The following is a 16,499-nucleotide window of genomic DNA, read 5'->3' on the forward strand; positions in this document are numbered from 1 at the left end:
GGACACAGGACAGAAAGGGGGGTGAGCCAAGCCAAGGCCATTTTCCTGTGCTGATCTGACAGAGCAGGGCACAAGCAAGAGGGTTTCAGGGGAGGCGGGCCAGAGCCGGGCCAAGCACAGCCACAGCTCTTGGCCTTATCTTTGGACTGCAAACCCGTGATCCAAGAGCTCCCTCCTCCAGGTGTGAACTGAGGTGGCCTCTGGTATGCTGTGCTGAGAGCCACAGGGCCCTGGCCCATAATGCATTTATTCATCCATTCATTCAACAATTGCTTGCTGGAAACTTGTCATGTGCCTGGTCTGAGAAGCTGGGGATGACACAGACCAGACTGGCCCTACTGGTGCCTCCATCCCAAGGGGAGATGGCAAGGGACAAGTCCATGGACAGTCCTACGGACCCCCTCAGTGCCGTGACAGCCCCCCAACCCAAGCCATGTGGGCTCAGGTGGGAGGTCTGGGCTGGAGAGATGCCAGTGGGTGGAGCCAGGATCTCTCTGAGGTCAGGTGCTGGAAGGCTCCAGGGTCACCATGACCAGAGCCACCAGCCCCCAGCAAGCCTGCTTCAGGGCCTCAGACACCTCCCACCTGCTCACAGGCCGAAGGGCTCCGCAGAGCTCTGCCAACCCTAGCCAGGAAATCTGATGTTTGATTTCCTTGTGCTGATGGCTGCAGGGTGATTGATGTTCTCTTCTTGGCAGGAAGAAAAGTCTACCGAGATAAAGTGGTTTTTGTAGAAAGGTGGGCTGTACCCCCATCTGTCATGTCTCCTGGTGGGTGATGGCCAGCCTGCTGCGACCAGTCCCACTGGGCAGGCCCAGGAACGGGGTGGCCAGTATGACAAGGCCAAGCCTTCAAGTGGGTCTTTCTGTGCCTCCCCTTTCTATCCCAGGGCCTCTCTCCTCATCCCTCCCTCTGATCCACCTCCAGCACGTCTAGGCTGTAAATTTCAGCTGAGGGGAGGAAGCTGCCTTTGGTGACGGCTGCTCTGTTTATCCAGAGGTGCTGTGCCATCTCATCGGAGTTTGCTGGCTCAGACCTCTCCCTTTAGAGAGTAAAACTGTAGGCTTTCCTCCTTTTCTGCATAATCAGACAGATGACACGTAATGAGCCCCCAGCACTCCACTTCACAAAGCCTTGGGTCCGTCTGAGTCCTCACCATGACTTGGGAGGAAGGACAGTCTCCTGTATCAAGGAGATTGTGGGACTCGGCGGGGAGGGTCTGCCCAGGACACCCACTGCAGACCCAGTGGAGCCACCATCCCAGCCCGGCAGCCTGGCTCTAATTCCTGGACCCCTTCTCTTCTGAGATAGGGTCGGCCCCGTGCATCCTAGTCCCTTCTGCAGAAGCTCCAAAGGCTCTCCCACCAGCAGCCAGACTTGCCATTAAGTCTTTCAGGACTTGGAGTCATGCTGAACACGTCCTGTTCATGCCACTTAAAGAAAGACTTAAAATCCAAAGAAAGCTCCTCTTACAGAGATCAGAGTAGGCGAAACCCAGGATTTTGACGGCAAGGTTCGCTTGTAGTTAAGAATGCATTTAGCTGTTCTCTGTTGTTTTCCTCCCTGCGTTCTCCTCCCTGCTCGTTTTGTCCCTGTGTGCTGACTTCTGATGAAATACAATGTTCGTGCTCTCCTGAGTATTATGCTCCAGCTGCAGAAGGAGAGAGGCAATGCAAAATGGAAAAAAAAAAAAGGAAAGTTTGCTGCACCTGCTAAAGGTTCTAGGGACCCTTGACTCCCTGGTCTGTGGAGGCTGGACCCCTCTGAGTGAACCTCTTACACATTTTTAATTTTCAGAGGCTCAGTTGAAGGGATCTTTGTGTATGGAAAACCATCCCACCAGCTGTGGGTCTTCCAAATCAGTGGGGGAGAATGTACTCACTCAGGCTGATATAACAAAGTACCAGACGGAGTGGCTTGAACAGAAAACATTTTTTCCTCATGGTCCTGGAGGCTAGAAGTCCTAGATCCAGGTGCCAGCAGGGTTGGATTCTGGTGACAGCTCTCTCCCTGGCTTGCAGACGGCCGCCTTCCCGCTGTGTAGCCTTTCCTCCATGTGTGCACAAGAAGGAAGCCAGCTCTGGTGTCTCTTCCTTTTCTTATATGGACACGAGTCCTGTCAGGGTCTTTTCTAATCCCCTTCATGTATCACAGCCTGTGGTGGTGAAGGGGCTTGCGTAACTCAATGAAGCTATGAGCCGTGATGTACAGGGCCACCCAAGACAGACAGGTCATAGTGGGGCCCTGATGCTGGGAAAGATAGAAGGCAAAAGGAGAAGGGGACAACAGAGGATGAGATAGTTAGATAGCATCACTGACTGAGTGGACATGAATTTGAGCAAACTCTGGGAGACAGTGAAGGACAGGGAAGCCTGGCAGGCTCCAGCCCATGGGATTGCAGAGTCAGACATGACTTAGCAACTGAACAAGTCCTGTCAGAGCAAAACCCTGCTCTCATGACCTCATTTAACCTTAATTACTTCCATAAATATGTAGCCTCCTATTACAGTCACATTGGGCAACTGAGGGTTCAACACGTTTGTGTTTGGGGAGATACAAACATTGATTCCATAGCATAGGGTATTGGGCGTGATGACGTAAAAGGCTGTGTTTTAAAATCAAAATAGAAAGCTGTATTTGATGTATTTGGGGCCACAGCAGAATCTGAATGTAAGAGACTCTCGCAAGTTTTAAATTTAAATATTAAGAAAAGGGAAAAGGACAGAAGTCAAGCTTCAGTGTACAGGAGAGACCCAGAGACCTTGGCAAGTCCTCACAGGCATCCCCACGCTGGCCTTCTATCCATTCCCTGAATGATGCCAGCAGAGACAGGGAGCCAGGGCACTGGGTTCCCAGCTGGGGCCAGCTTCCCCCTGGCTAGCCAGCAGGGTCACCGTAGGCTTTGGGTTAAGGTTGATAGAGCATTAATTACCCACGTGCATGGGATCTCTTTATTAAAACCAGCATTCCTAACCCGGTATCTTCTTTAAGACACCCTACGTGTTCATACAGACATATGAATATACACGTTCCCACAAGGCCAAGCTCATTACCATCCTGCCCAAGCCTGGGGCGTAGTGGGTTTGTGGATCTCATTCATCTCACTCAGCCATGTTAATCAGACAGCCTGTCTCGGGAGATCCACCCCTGCTCTTTTGCTCCTCGTGAGATCTGTTAAAATCATACTCCTGGGGTTTCTCTGCTCCAAAGCCTGGTGGGTCTGTCTTTAACAAAGAAAGTGAGGTGTCTGACAGTGGCAGGCCATTTAAAATCCCAGATCAAATAGTGAAGAGTGAGGATTCCGTAACGATGCCAGAAGCTTCTTTCCCATCCCCACGTCACCTGAAACCATAGATCTGTTCTTGCTCGGGGATGCCACCACTGCCCACGGGTTCTTTGAGGCCCTTACCAGAGCTGAAACTTGGGACCCATTTTTCCATGTCCATCTCCTCCACCAGAATGGGAGCTCCAAGGCTCAGGGGGGTGTCTGCGGTGTTCAGCTCACAGCCCATTGTCCAGCACGGTACCTGGCACAGGGCTGACTTTCTATATGAGCTTGTTGAATGAATGAATGACGTAGCCGTGAGCTGAGCACCTTGGCAGCTCTGTGTTCTGGCGAGGGACCTGGGAGCAGTTTACTTTTCCCCAGCCCTCACCACTTCCTTTTTCCCAGCTCCTGTACGAAGAGTGGGCGAGTTACGGGGTCTTCTACAAGTACCAGCCCATCGACCTCGTCAGGTAAGTGGGGACGCTGAGAGCAGGCCTGGGTAGATAAACATTCCTGTGCATCTCGACTGCACTGAGTGTGCAGAGCGTGGGCCCTTGCTCGAACTTGAAGAGCTTGTGCAGGGGAGCTGAGGTCTCCCAGCAGAGACCGGCAGCCTGGCCGAGCCTTAGATCAAGCAGTTTATTCAGATTTATTGCAGGCCTGGCTCTCATCTGTCATGTTCACTGTCTCCCCCTAAATTCATAGTCTGGCTCGGCCCAGTTGGGCATCAGGTGGGGTTTCTTTCTGTGTCTAAAGGAAGAAAAGAGCTGCCTGGGAATCTGTAAGAATTGCCCCTCTGGACACAGTGTCCTCTCCTGAGAGACCTCCCTCCCAGGGCAGACAGACCAGGCAACGTGTGTGCTGTGGGGACGTGTAGATCAGAGCCCAGCCCATGAAGAAGACAGAGATGCTCAATATATGGAGTTACTGGTGCCTCAGGGCTGGAGTTTTTTCCTGTTTTTAGGCTGCATGAGGCTGGAACACAGCTGACCGCCTCCGGGGAGCATCTTGCCCTGCAGCATGGGCATTACAGGAGGAAATGCTCCCATCCTGGGGGCTCAGCAGAGGAAGGGTGGGCACTGTGAAAGCAGAGAGCCCCCCCAAACATGACAGCCTGGCTCAGAACCACCCCCGCCAACTCTGCTTGGTCGAGAACCAGGGGCCCCCGTGTGAGCTGTTCATGCTGGGGAAGGGGCGTGGTGTAAATTTTGCCCCTGGTATGGATTGAGAGTAAGCGTGTGTCTGTCTGGCTTTGCCCTGCGGTGCAGAAAGTATTTTGGGGAGAAGATTGGTCTGTACTTCGCCTGGCTTGGCGTCTACACCCAGATGCTCATCCCGGCCTCCGTGGTCGGCATCATCGTTTTCCTCTACGGATGGGCCACTGTCGATGACAACATCCCCAGGTAGGCGGGCAGCCCCTCTCCCCAAAGATGTCCTCATCTCACTAAGGAGCCACGTTCCCCTTATTGCAGGAACAGAACTTCCTGGGACTGGGACCCCTCACCCCAAACCTGGTACCCCACTCAGCAACCACCACCCCACCTCCAAACTGGGAAGTCACAGGCCAGGCCAGGCACTGTCAGGACCAGAGACGCCCCATCCGAAGGCTTTAATAGCCGTCTGAGAGCGTGGGCGGCCTTTGCAGGCACGCTCGCCCTAGGAGACATTTTACTGTCGAGAGGAAGACATAAAATAAATATCCGACTCCTTTTTGTCCTTTGAAGCTTTTTTTCCCATTCAGTCCTTAGTCATTATGTGACAAGAAAATTCACTGGTTCCCTGTGAGGTCAGGAAGTGAGGCCGGACCGTTCGGAGACCTCGGGGCAGTGCACTCGGCCAGCCAGGCCCTGTCTGTGCTGCACCCCCGCTCCCATGATGTGGGGAGATCGTGTACCAGCAGCTTGGTCTGCAGGGGCTGGCCCGGTGCAGCAGACCCCAGCCCGTGCGCACAGGGCCGACAGGCCTGCCACTGCTCCCCAGGGAGCAGGCCAGGCATGGGGAGCTCTGGGAAGGAGGCTGAGACCCCAGAGACAGCCTGGCCTCACGCCGGGTGTATGTCTCCCAGACTGGCAGCCAGAGCGTGACTCAGGCAGTGGGAGTCTGAGGACAGCGTCTCCCCTCTTTGGTTGCTGTTCCCGGAACTTGCCAATCTCAAGCCAGGGATAGCGGTTTATGATGTGAGCTCAGGATGCCAGCCCCGACTTCCATCAGGAACACTGTGCCTGCAGGCAAAGTGCTGGTTAGAGAGGCGGACGCCCCGCCTGCCTCCCGGGGAGCCAGCGGTCTGTCGGGACAGTCTTGGGACATAGGGCAGATTACCCTTCTTACGACTCAGCCCAGCGTCTCTGAAGCAGAGCCCTGGTTTAGGAAATTCATCCATGGGTCTGCTCAGAAAAGGGCCAATGAGGGAGTCTTTGACCTGGGGGAGAGAGAGACTGGCTCCTTAGGCCCCACTCAGTGCGGTAGAAAGGCCACACGCGGTGAAGTTTTGTGCAATGGATGTTTGAATACATGTTGTTGTTGTTGAGTCGCTTAGTCGTGTCCAATTCTTTGTGACCCCATAGATTGCAGTCTGCCAGGCTTCCCTGTCCGCCACTATCTCCCAGAGTTTGCTCAAACTCCTGTCCATTTAGTCGGTGATGCCATGCAACCATCTACGTGAATAACAATAAAGTACTCCACCCACTCGGAACCAGAAAGTTAAAGGAATCTGGCTTCTGTCCCCTCCAGGGTTATTTTGGGCACAGGCAGGAGAAAGCTTGTCCTTTGTTTGCCAATGACACAAGTTCACTGTGCTCAGGGGTTTAATGAAGGCAGAGATCAGAGTAGCTTAGACGTGGAGGGGACTTCACTCCAAAGTCCGAGAGACTCGGCGAATGGAATGCGGGGCGCCCCCACAGGGACTGCTCCATCTGCCTCCGGGTCCTGGAGGGAGGGCAGGGCTGGCGGCCTCAGCCTGGACACCCTGCCTCAGGAGGCTCAGGCTCCCCCGCAAGGGCGCTGACAGCCCCGGGCCAGGCCAGGCCAGCGCTGTCACATGGCCAGGGTTACGGTCAGCGTTCACTGGGGACTCTGGGGCCCTGTCTGACCTCGGCCTCCGCTCGCTTGGCGCCTTGGACCAAGTGTGAGGTGTGTGTTCCCCTTGGAGCCTGGCCCGGCCAAGTCTGTAGGATGGCCAGTGCCCCCGCACCCCGCACCATGCTGCCCCACCGCCCGTGCCTCTGTCTGCTCCAAAGAGCAGGCGCCTGTTGCTCGTCTTTATTTTGGCTGAAGGCAGTGAAGGGAGAGGCTGAGGGTTTAAAACCAGCAGAAACAGGCTTTTTGTCTAGCTGGAGTTGTTTAAGCTGGCAGGGCAGAGGGCTGGGCAGCCGTGGGGCTCACGGGCAGGCAGAGATGCAAGCCCTGGCCTCCCCGGCCCCCTCCCACCCTCAGGCTCCAGGCCCCCCACCCACCCAGTGGCGCCAGGCCACACACTGACAGTGGTGTGTCCATCCACTGGTCCCCTGAGAGGGGCCGGGGTCACACATGGGTGGGTGTCCTGCACCTCTTCCTTTCGGGAGAAGCCCCCAGAAGAGCGGAAGCTCAGGGAGGATGAGAGATGGGCCCCTCGAGTCGGTGCCTGTACCTCCTTTTGGTCACTGCAGCTGCTGTTGCTCTGTTGTGCCCACAATAGCGATGGTGAACGGGAGGATGGTTTAAATACGCCAGTGACGTTCCCAGGGCTTCCTAGACGTTCCCTTGTTTAAGCCTCCTGACAACCCAATAACATGGGCTCTTGGGGAATTCCTTAGAGGTCCAGTGGTTAGGACTCAGCACGTGCGTTCACTGCCGTGGACCGGGGTTTAATCCCTGGTCGGAGAATTAAGATCCTGCAAGCCATGCGGCATGGCCAAAAAAACCCCAATATACTTAAATAAAATGCCGTGACCCTTTATAAAAAAAAAGGAGCTCTGTGAGGCTCAGCATGCCCATTCTATGGATACGGAAACTGAGGCCCAGGGAGTTCAAACGACCCGCCCCAGGCCACACAGACCACGAGCAGTGGAGCTGGAAGTCACGTGCAGAGCTGGCTGGCTCCCGAGTCCTTGCTGCCCTCCGAACTGTGTGTGCCTGACCCCCCCAACGCACATGTGTTCACAGGCACACACGTGTGCTCACACACACACACATGCTTCCCCACATGCTCCGAGGCAATAGCCTTGCCCACCATCTGTCTTTCCGTCTACCGTGCCTGACGCCGTGCCTGCACACACACAGCAGGTGCACACTTCTTTGATGAGTGTCTGGGGAGAGCTACTGTGAGAGAGAGCTGAGCGGGATGCCTGCAGTGCTGCCAGGGGAGGGCCCCCGCAACCTCTTGGCAAGTGCTCCCCAGTGGCTGTGGTCCAGCCAGGATCCTGTGCATAAGCTCAGGTGCATCCAGAAATTTTTCTTAAAAGCTATAAAGCAATCACCCTATTCACACCCCGCCCTTCACCCAGAAAGCCATCTAACCCCTGGGAATCCACTCCTGCCTGTGCCTAACTATAGCTCAGCGTCTTGTCCAAATGAGCGGGGAGGAGAGGGGCAGAGCAGGGCGCAGCTGGCAAGGCCCTCTGCTGGCCTCTCTCCTCATCTTCCAGGAGGAGGAACCGAGTCTGGGGCTCAAGGACCAGCCCACCAGCCCTGGGCACACAGAGGACAGAAACTGTCCCTCAAGGAGCCGAGCCAGGCCTCCCGGCCTCAGCAGGGAGCCCTCCTGTGGCCTCTGGGCGGCAGCTGAGAGCCGGGCAGGGACAGATGGGCTTGACAGGGACAGAGCCCTGGGCGCAAGTCCCACTCTGCTGTGTGGCCCTGGACAAGTGACATCCCCTCTGTGGGTTCACTTCCTGCTCTGTGAAGGTGGGATTGTAACAGCCCCAGAGTTGGTCCAGACTGGATGGACACTCAGTGCAGTCTCCTGCTCACATGGCTGATGGCCTTTAAATACTACACTTTAGGAGGGCCCTGGGCATCGCAGAGCTCCCCGCGGTCCCCAGACTTCACATCCGCTCAGCAGAGTGAAACCCTGCCCTGAGCAGGGCCCCATCCTGCTCAGGGGCCACCCCTCATCTCCAGGGTGAGCCCGGCCTGGTGGGACCACAACCCCAGGCAGCTTGTAGGTGTGTTCCTTCCGATCCAGCCACCTACCTCCTGAGAGGACGTCTGGGTGGACCACGTCTCCATCTTCTTATGGGTCCAGAGTGCCCAGTGAGGCCCTCAGGCTGGTACCGGGTCACCCCCAGGGGTGGACTGAAGCCCGCAGGACTGGCACTGAGCAGGTGCTGGGTGCGAGGCCAGCACTCAGGAACGGCATGGCATCCTCACGCTTTGACTCCTTTCCTCTTTCGGGTCTCCTGGGCCTTGTCATGTCAGGACTTGGACGGCATTCACTATTAGCACAGCTTTGACGGTGCCTGGTCATCAGAGGGAGGCTGCTGGGGACCTCGATTTCTGCGGGCAGCTCCAGGGCAGGCCGTGCGTCCCACTGCCTGGGGCCACCCCAGAGATGAACACTTACGTGACCCTGTCCCGCCACACAGCAAGTCCCATGGGTCCACACCCAGGTCCACCCACAGAAGCTGCAGGCTGGGTGCAAAATTAAAGTGTGGGACCCTGTTCAAAAGTCACTAAGACTATAAGGTGAGGGGAGCAGAGAGTGGGAAGCCAAGCTGGGGCCTTGCGTGGAGAAGAGGGATGTGGGCCCCGGTGGAAGCCCACTGGCAAGCCGACCGAACCATGTCCACCCTGGCAAGGACGGCATGGCTCCGGAAATTGCTGGTCTGCGGGGGCCAGCGGGGGCCCTGGCCGTCGGCTGGGGTACTCCGGGCTGTCCTCTCTTCCAGCATGGAGATGTGCGACCAGAGGCACAACATCACCATGTGCCCGCTCTGCGACAAGACCTGCAGCTACTGGAAGATGAGCTCCGCGTGCGCCACCGCCCGCGCCAGCCACCTCTTCGACAACCCCGCCACTGTCTTCTTCTCCATCTTCATGGCCCTCTGGGGTAAGCGAGCGCCGCTTTGGGGCAGGGGCGGCCTTGGGTGGGTCCCGACCCTCCCTGTCTCTCCTCGAGGTTCCCCGCAGGGGCGTGGGCCAGGAATGCACACGGGAGGGATGGTCGGCTCCCATCCCGTCTGCTGGGCACCCGGGGGCCGTGCAGGGTCACAGATGCACATGACCGTGGATGTGTCCAACCAGGCCAGGAGCCCCTCATGGAAAGTCTCGGGGGGTGATTTCTCCCGGAAATGGAGCTCTTTCCCGGGGCTGGGCTCTGTTGGCTCAGGAAGGGCAGCTGCTTTCGAAGGAGGAGGGCCAAAGGTTCTGCCTTCCTCCCACCGTCCTCCCGATGATGCTGGGGAAGCCGACCCTGGCCAGGCCCTGGGGCAAGTCTCTCATCACCCCTCAGCACCCCTGTGGGTGCCCATTTCACATGTGATGACGTCAAGGTCCAGAGAGAGTGGATGTGAGTGGTCTGGGATCACCCGCCTCCTGAGTCGCCATGGCCTGTGCCCTTAACCCCTAGACTGCATTGCCACCTGGGGTCCAGAGCAGATGGCTCCTCCCCAGAGTTCTTCCAAATGCAGGTCCTACCTGGTACCCATCTCAGGCTTGAGGGGGCGTGGAAGGTGGGTAAGTGGTGGCTGGATGAATCTCTGCAAACTCCGCAAATGGATTCATCTCCGTTTCTGGGTTAGCCGACAGGCCTACCTCCTCCTCCATGGCCCCGTGTGCAGCCTTTGCCAGCAGGGGATTCGGGGCTTGGGCACCCATGTGCTGAGCCATCACCCGGGCACCAGAGCCCCCGTCTTTGTGCTCAGGGGTCCCAGATAGTAGGAGATGGAGCTGCACAGAGACAGCAGACAAGGGAAGGGTCAGGACCTCTGAGAAAGGGCAGTCAGGAGGGGCTGCCTGCAAGAGGCGTGAGCCTCTTGAGCTGGGTTCTGGAGATATAAGGGGCAGGTGTTCTGAGATGTGGGACAGACAGACTGTGGACACACAGAGGGCTGTGCTGTCACCTGCTGAAGGGCAGCCCCAGGCCCCGCATACTCCATGTGTCCTCGTGCTTGGTGGGCCCTGGTGGGCCAGGGGGTGGAGGGTGCCACTAGCCAGTCAGGTGTGCGGCTCTTACCTGTCAGTGCGATTGAGATCTGCGAGGATCCTGTCAAATAGAGAATTCAGTACAAGCCTCCGTTACTAAGGGGAGTGGGGACCTGCCCTCAGAACCTCAGAATCCTCTGAGTTGGGGCCTTGGATTCCCCTGCAAGCCAGGGGGAGTTTGGTGGTGACAGGAGAGAAGAGCCAACCTCCGCGGGCAGCAGAACAGGGCTGATGCCCAGGCAGTGGGCTTCCGGGCCCGCACGCTTCTGGAACCCTCTCCCAGCCTGAGCCCACCCTGCATGGCCCTGCAGCCTCGCCCGCCACCCTCGCGGTTGTGTTCAGGCTCCATCAGTGTTAAGGGGCGGCTGCAGGGGCTCAGTGAGCCCAGGAAGCACCAGGTGCTGGCAGGCGGCTGGGGTTTGTCCCATTTTGTCCAAGGCTTCCTGGAGCCAGGGGCGTGGGGTTTGGCCCAACCCGTGAGATCTGGAGGCCGGTGTGCAGAGGAGCCGAGGGCTGAGTCAGGGGTCAGGGGAGAGGGGGAGAGCCTGGCCCGTCCTCTGGGCTCCTGTTCCAGCGTGGGCCACCGGCCGGGCCCTCTGGTGTCCGATCACTGCTCGATTACATTTCTACACTCGTTGGAAACCGGGGAGGACGGGTCCTGGTGAGGGTCCGAGCTGCAGCACCTCCTCTTAGAAGACGTGTCCGCACCGAGCACCTCACTCCCATCCCATCCCCACCCTCAGATCTGAAGAGGGGCTTGGTGTCCTCATCAGAGGCCCCTTTTGGGCGTCTTCTCCACCGAGGCTCCGGCACGGTGTGCCTCTGCCTGCGTGGCTACGGGGACCCAGTTTTCACAGCAGAAGGCTCCGCACACCGCCGGCCAGCTCTGTTCCCTCACCCAGGATCCATCGGCCGGGGTGGTGGCCAAGCCAGCGCCTACCGTGGTCTCCAGGTGACCCACGAGCAGGCGTGAACGTACGGTGCTCAGCGCCCAAGCCACTGGAAGGTCATTCAGGGATGCCCATCTGGTTGGTCCGTGTGCACTTTCACACCCCAGGGGCTCCATGCAGCCCCACCACTGCCCCACCCTGTCAGTCAGCCCTCAGCTTCCTTGCCTGTAAAATGGGTGTGGGGTAAGGACATTTACATCGGGCACAAAATCTCAGCCAGCACTCAGCACGTATGTGGCTGACTCTCAATAAACAGCCTTGCCCTTGTGACCGCGAACCACTGGCGTGGCTGCCTGCCACATTGCAGGAGTGAGACCAGGTAGATGTGCCTGGTGTGTAGGGTGTGTACCAACTGGTATTTAGTTAAGTGTCTGTTCTGGGCTCTGGGGAAACCATAGGAGGTGAAAACCGCTGTGTCCACTGCCTTCACCCAGGCTGCAGGAGGACACAGCGGGTGCAGAGGCCCCGTGGCGAGGCTGCAGGCCTGTTGAAGGAGTCTGCAGGTGTGTGGAGCAGGCGGGACCCTGAAGGCCAGCACGGGTCACAGGGGACTTCATATTCACCAGGCGGACCAAGGAGCCAGTGCGGCCTCTGCTGTGTCAGGGTCTCATCTTAAACTTGTGTCGGAGACAGCTACTGATGCACAGAGGAGCTGGGGAGGTGGTGGAAGGAGGCTGACCCGGCTCTGACGGGGGCGGCAGGGGGCTTTCACTGCCACCTGAGCTCCATGGTAGATGCTCACCGCCCCCGCGGGTGACAGCAAGAAGCCGGTTTCCACGAAAGCAGACAGAGCAGAAAGGAGGACCATGGGGACGCGCAAGAGAAGCAGTTAGGGGCCTCTCGCCCCCTCCTTCCCTGCGCTGGGCTCCCCAGCAGTGCCCCGTCTGTTCCCACTGTCCTGCCCAGAGGCCTAGGAACTGTTTCTCCAAACTGAGGGCCCCTGACGGAGGAGACTGACCATCCCAAAGGGCTCTCCTGCCTGCCTTATTGTGAGCTAAGGAGATGCCTTTGGGCTTGGCCAAGCAGGTGTCATCTGGAGGTCGAGGGGTACAAATGACATCCCCCATCCCACATGAACATCACCCCGCATCCTGCCCACCTGGGCATGACCCGTGGCCCAGAGGGTCCCCTGCCTGCCATCCACCTGCTGCGGCCCAGACATATTCACCTCTGCAAGCATCTCTGGGCAGCACATGGCTTACAAGCTCTCTGTCCTTCTCCTCTGCAAACGTCTCCTCCTCCGATCAGAGCTCGCTTCAGCTGAGAGCCTGGGAGCCAATAAAGTCACAAGCCATTTGGACACTAATCATCCCATTTCCAGCTTCAAGAATGACCTTCCATGGTCAGCCCCAGGGGTGGTCTTGCTCCAGGAGCCCTGAGAACTCGGTTGGATTCTGGCCACTGCCCATGTCTCAGTGAATCCTAGCATGTCACACACCTTCCCTGTCACCTGCAGGACACGCCTGGGTGTTGCACCCACAGAATGAGCATGGTCCTCAGAGCACCTTCCTGTGCGGTCACCCTGAGTCTGAGAAGGCCTGGTTATTCAGTGCCCTGGTTGGTTGGGAAGAGGCTAGGGTGAGACTTGTCCCTCCCTCATTGGCTCAGCAATGGCCTGTAGCCTGTGGACACTCAGGTAATAGAGATACCAGAACCGTCCCTCCCCCAGGCTCTGGGGAGCTCCAAGCATAGCTTCACCATGAACTCAGTCAACTTGGCACAGGCTGGTCCTCCCAACGAGGCCGAGAATGAGAGTCAGAGGTCACCAACTCAGAAGGAGAGATTTCCAACAGAGTGCTGGATCACGCTGGGTTGACAGGTGGTGAGCACCTCATTCCAGGAAATCAAGCTGAGGTCGAAGGATTCCTTGCCAAGGCTGCTGAAGAACTTGGGGAAGTGACGTCTGTGTGGTTCAAGGTGGCTTGTGAAAATGTTCCTGGCCCCACACGCTAGCTCTGATGATTAATTCTGGGATCAGTCTGACTATAAATGTAGGATTGATGGCCATCAGTCACTGAGCTGATCTGTCTGTGTCTGACATGGGGCCTGATGCTCCTTGTACTTCATTCCACTGCATCCCCACAGCTGAGAAGTTGTCCCCATTTCACAGGTGAGGAAAGTGGGGCTCCACTGAGCCTGAGCCCATGCCCCTGCCCTGCCCATCCCTGTCTCTTTGGGCTCTGTGTCCATCAGAACCATTCCCCGTCCCTCGCCCACCGCCCTCTGTTCATCACCAGCCTCCATGACTTTCCTCAAAATCTCTGATCGGCTCCCTTCTTCTCTGATCAGGGCCCGGGAAGCTCTGAGCTGAGGCTGGAGAACCTCCTAGCTGAGCACAAAATCTCCCAGTTTCCCTGCTCCAGGATGGGGTGGCTGACCCTGCAGCAGGCACACAGTGGAGCCCACCTGCGAAGCTGTGGGCTGGGTGGTTTGGTCCAATTCAATGCCCAGCTGGGTTGGCTGTGTGCCAGGATGGCTCGTCAGTGGGTAACAGCGCCAGCCACCGGCCAGACTCAGGCTCAAACCTCAGCTCGGTCCCCTAACAGCTGTGTGGCCCTCAGGCAGGTCGCTCCACCTCTCCAGGCCCCGGCTCCTCCACTTGTCAAATGGAGCTAGTGACCCAACCCACCTCAGAGAGCGGTTGGGAAGGTCGAATGAGTCGCGCCTCATGGTGTCTTAGGGCTGTGCCTGGTGCTAGTTGTCACGCTGTGCTAGCTATTACATCCGATTGGTGAGCGCTTGCTTTTTGGAAATGTGAAAACGGCCTAGATAGACCCTGTGAGACTGGAGCTCAGACCTAACCTCTCACCTTGTGCCTGCGGTCCTCTGTGAACTGTGTCCCTCCATCTCCTTCAGAAAACACTGGCTTCAGCCGGCTGGTGCCACTGCGTGTCGGGCACTGTTCTGAGCCTCTTCTGTATGGAGACTCATTCATTCTCCCAGTGACTGTCAGAGGAAGACAGGCTCTGCTCCTCCGTTTGGTAGATGAACCACTGAGGCAGCTTTCCCGGGGTGACACAAGCTAACCAGAGGCAGAGGCAAGGGCCTTCCTGGCGGTCCAGGGGCCAAGACACTGCGCTCCCAGTGCAGGGGCACAGGTTCGATCCGTGATTAGGAACTAAGATCCTAGTTGCCCTGTGGTGCAGCATGACCAAAATTTTTTTTTAAAGGTGAAGAGGCAAGACCTTGAGCTCCAGCAGTCTGGCTCCCCAGCCCCACATATGTGAGCCCTGGGCTCCACTCCTTTGCCAGTGGTACTAACCAGCTCTGGCTGCTGTGTGCCCTTATTCCTGGAAGGATGACCTTAAATTCATTCTCTTGCCTGGACTAGCTTCCCTCCCTCCCTCCAGGTAGATGGGCTCCCTTCCCCCTCCAGAGGTTCACACAGAGTTTACTGGTCCCCACAACAGCCCTGGAGAGAAACCCCGTTATTCTCTGATGAAGACATGGGAGCACAGAGAGGTTAAGTGACTTGCCCAAGAGCATACAGCTAATAGATTCGTAACAGACGTGACAGATCTGTGCCCTGGCCCACCTGCCTCCATGGTCCAAGCTAGTGCCCTGGTCTCACCTCTCTGTCCAAATATTTCCACGCCCCTTCTGTGCCCTCCTGGGGATGCAGAGATTTACCACGAGCCAGTAGTGAGGGGCAGACAGGCAGCAATGCTGCTCAGCCAACAGCATGGCAAGGAGCTGGCTGGGTTTTGTGCACTCTCCATGAAGCCAGCTTGCTCGTGGCAAGCTTATTTATTGAGCACGTACTGTGCGCAAAGCAGTACCACCTCACACCCTCAAAGGTGCCGGCCAGCACTCACCAGCAGCCCCATCCTTGGAAGAAACACAGACGGCTGCATCCTCCTCTATCCAAGATTCAGGGAAACGGGCGAGTCTCTGCTTCCACTGTCCGCCCTGCTTCCTCCAGCCCCACTTCCGCTGTGGGAGACCACAAAGGTGCCTGTCTGTCAAGGGCAAGTTCAGTCTATGTGTTCCCGTTTGGGGCGGGGGTGGGGGGAGCAAAAAAGCCAGACCGCTCCCAGGAAGCACTCAGGGAAAGAGGAGCTTATTATAAATCAAGACAGAATCAACAGGAAAGGGCCTGCTGGGCTAGGAGGTGCCCGCTGACTCCCCGCCCCTGCCCGCAGGGTGGAGGAGACACAGTCCCTCTTTCCCCAGTCTTTTCACACTTGCTGTCAAGTGTAATTAGCAGCAAGCTTGCCATTGTTGAATAGGATTTTTTTTATCCCTTATTCAGTTACTTGTTCATTACCCTCTAAAGGATCATTTTCACACTGGTGTTTCTTCTCCCACGTGTCCTTTCTTTTCCTGTCCTCCAGCTGTGAACGTTTCTTCTCGCTCAGTGACAGAGAGCGACCCCAAACCTGTTTCTGCCCTTGGCAGGGCTGGGTCACCGCCCCAGGAGTCGTTGTGGCAGCTGTTTCCATCTTGTTTCCGCTCTGCCATGGGGTCTGGCTTGCCCAAGGGGGCGACCCGCTGGTCCTGGAACCCTGTGCTTTGGCTGAACGCTCCACTGCCTGGGATTTATAACATTTCAAAACCTCCAGTAAGGTGTCAAGACGAAGCAACTTTGAGCTCCATTTAGCTGTTCGCACCAGGATCAATTTTCTGAAATTATAGCATAATAATGGAGTTTTCAAGGCTTGTCAGTTCTAGGCAGAACAAAGGTGGTTATTGGATTTGAGCCTGGCTGCAAGGAGCTGTGGAGAGATGGTCCCAGCGTCAGTGGAATGACAGGTGTGGTTGAAACCCCTCCCGGGGTCTGCGCCCGAGGCTCTGAATGCAGTTGGCAGGTCACTGGCTGAGTTACCCGAGCAGGGCAGAGACGGAGAGAGACTTAATCTCTGCTGGAATTCAAAGGCCAGCAGCGGGTTCATGAGCGGACAATTGTTCAAGGGATAAATAAGTAGAATCAGTGAGACCATGAAGGGTCAGGGCCTTTGTGCGGGCGGGAGCCCCAGCTCCCCTGTGGACTGACAGGCAGGTTCACACCATCGCCTGGTCCCTGCAGCCCGAGGAGACCCAGCCCTGCTCTCCACATGCAGAGAGCGGGCACTGTCAGGAGCCAGAGGTTGGTGAAGGTGTTCTCTGCTCTCGGGGACTGCACTTTAAGAAGGGTGTGCCATGCCTGCCCCGGCGCCCTCGTG

At 57.1% G+C, this 16,499-nt stretch overlaps 1 protein-coding gene across 10 annotated transcripts in view; it reads left to right on the top strand.

Annotated features, from left to right (window-relative positions):
- Positions 1-16,499, top strand: part of ANO1 (anoctamin 1) — a 189,774-nt gene that overhangs the window by 131,634 nt on the left and 41,641 nt on the right. For all 10 annotated transcript variants that reach the window (XM_059882961.1, XM_059882964.1, XM_059882962.1 and 7 more), the window contains 3 exons: positions 3,674-3,738; positions 4,537-4,671; positions 9,133-9,293. In XM_059882961.1, the coding sequence (XP_059738944.1) occupies positions 3,674-3,738; positions 4,537-4,671; positions 9,133-9,293 (361 nt within the window). The remainder of the gene's footprint in view (positions 1-3,673; positions 3,739-4,536; positions 4,672-9,132; positions 9,294-16,499) is intronic.

Source organism: Bos taurus, chromosome 29, assembly GCF_002263795.3.
Source record: "Bos taurus isolate L1 Dominette 01449 registration number 42190680 breed Hereford chromosome 29, ARS-UCD2.0, whole genome shotgun sequence".
Lineage (NCBI taxonomy): Eukaryota > Metazoa > Chordata > Mammalia > Artiodactyla > Bovidae > Bos > Bos taurus.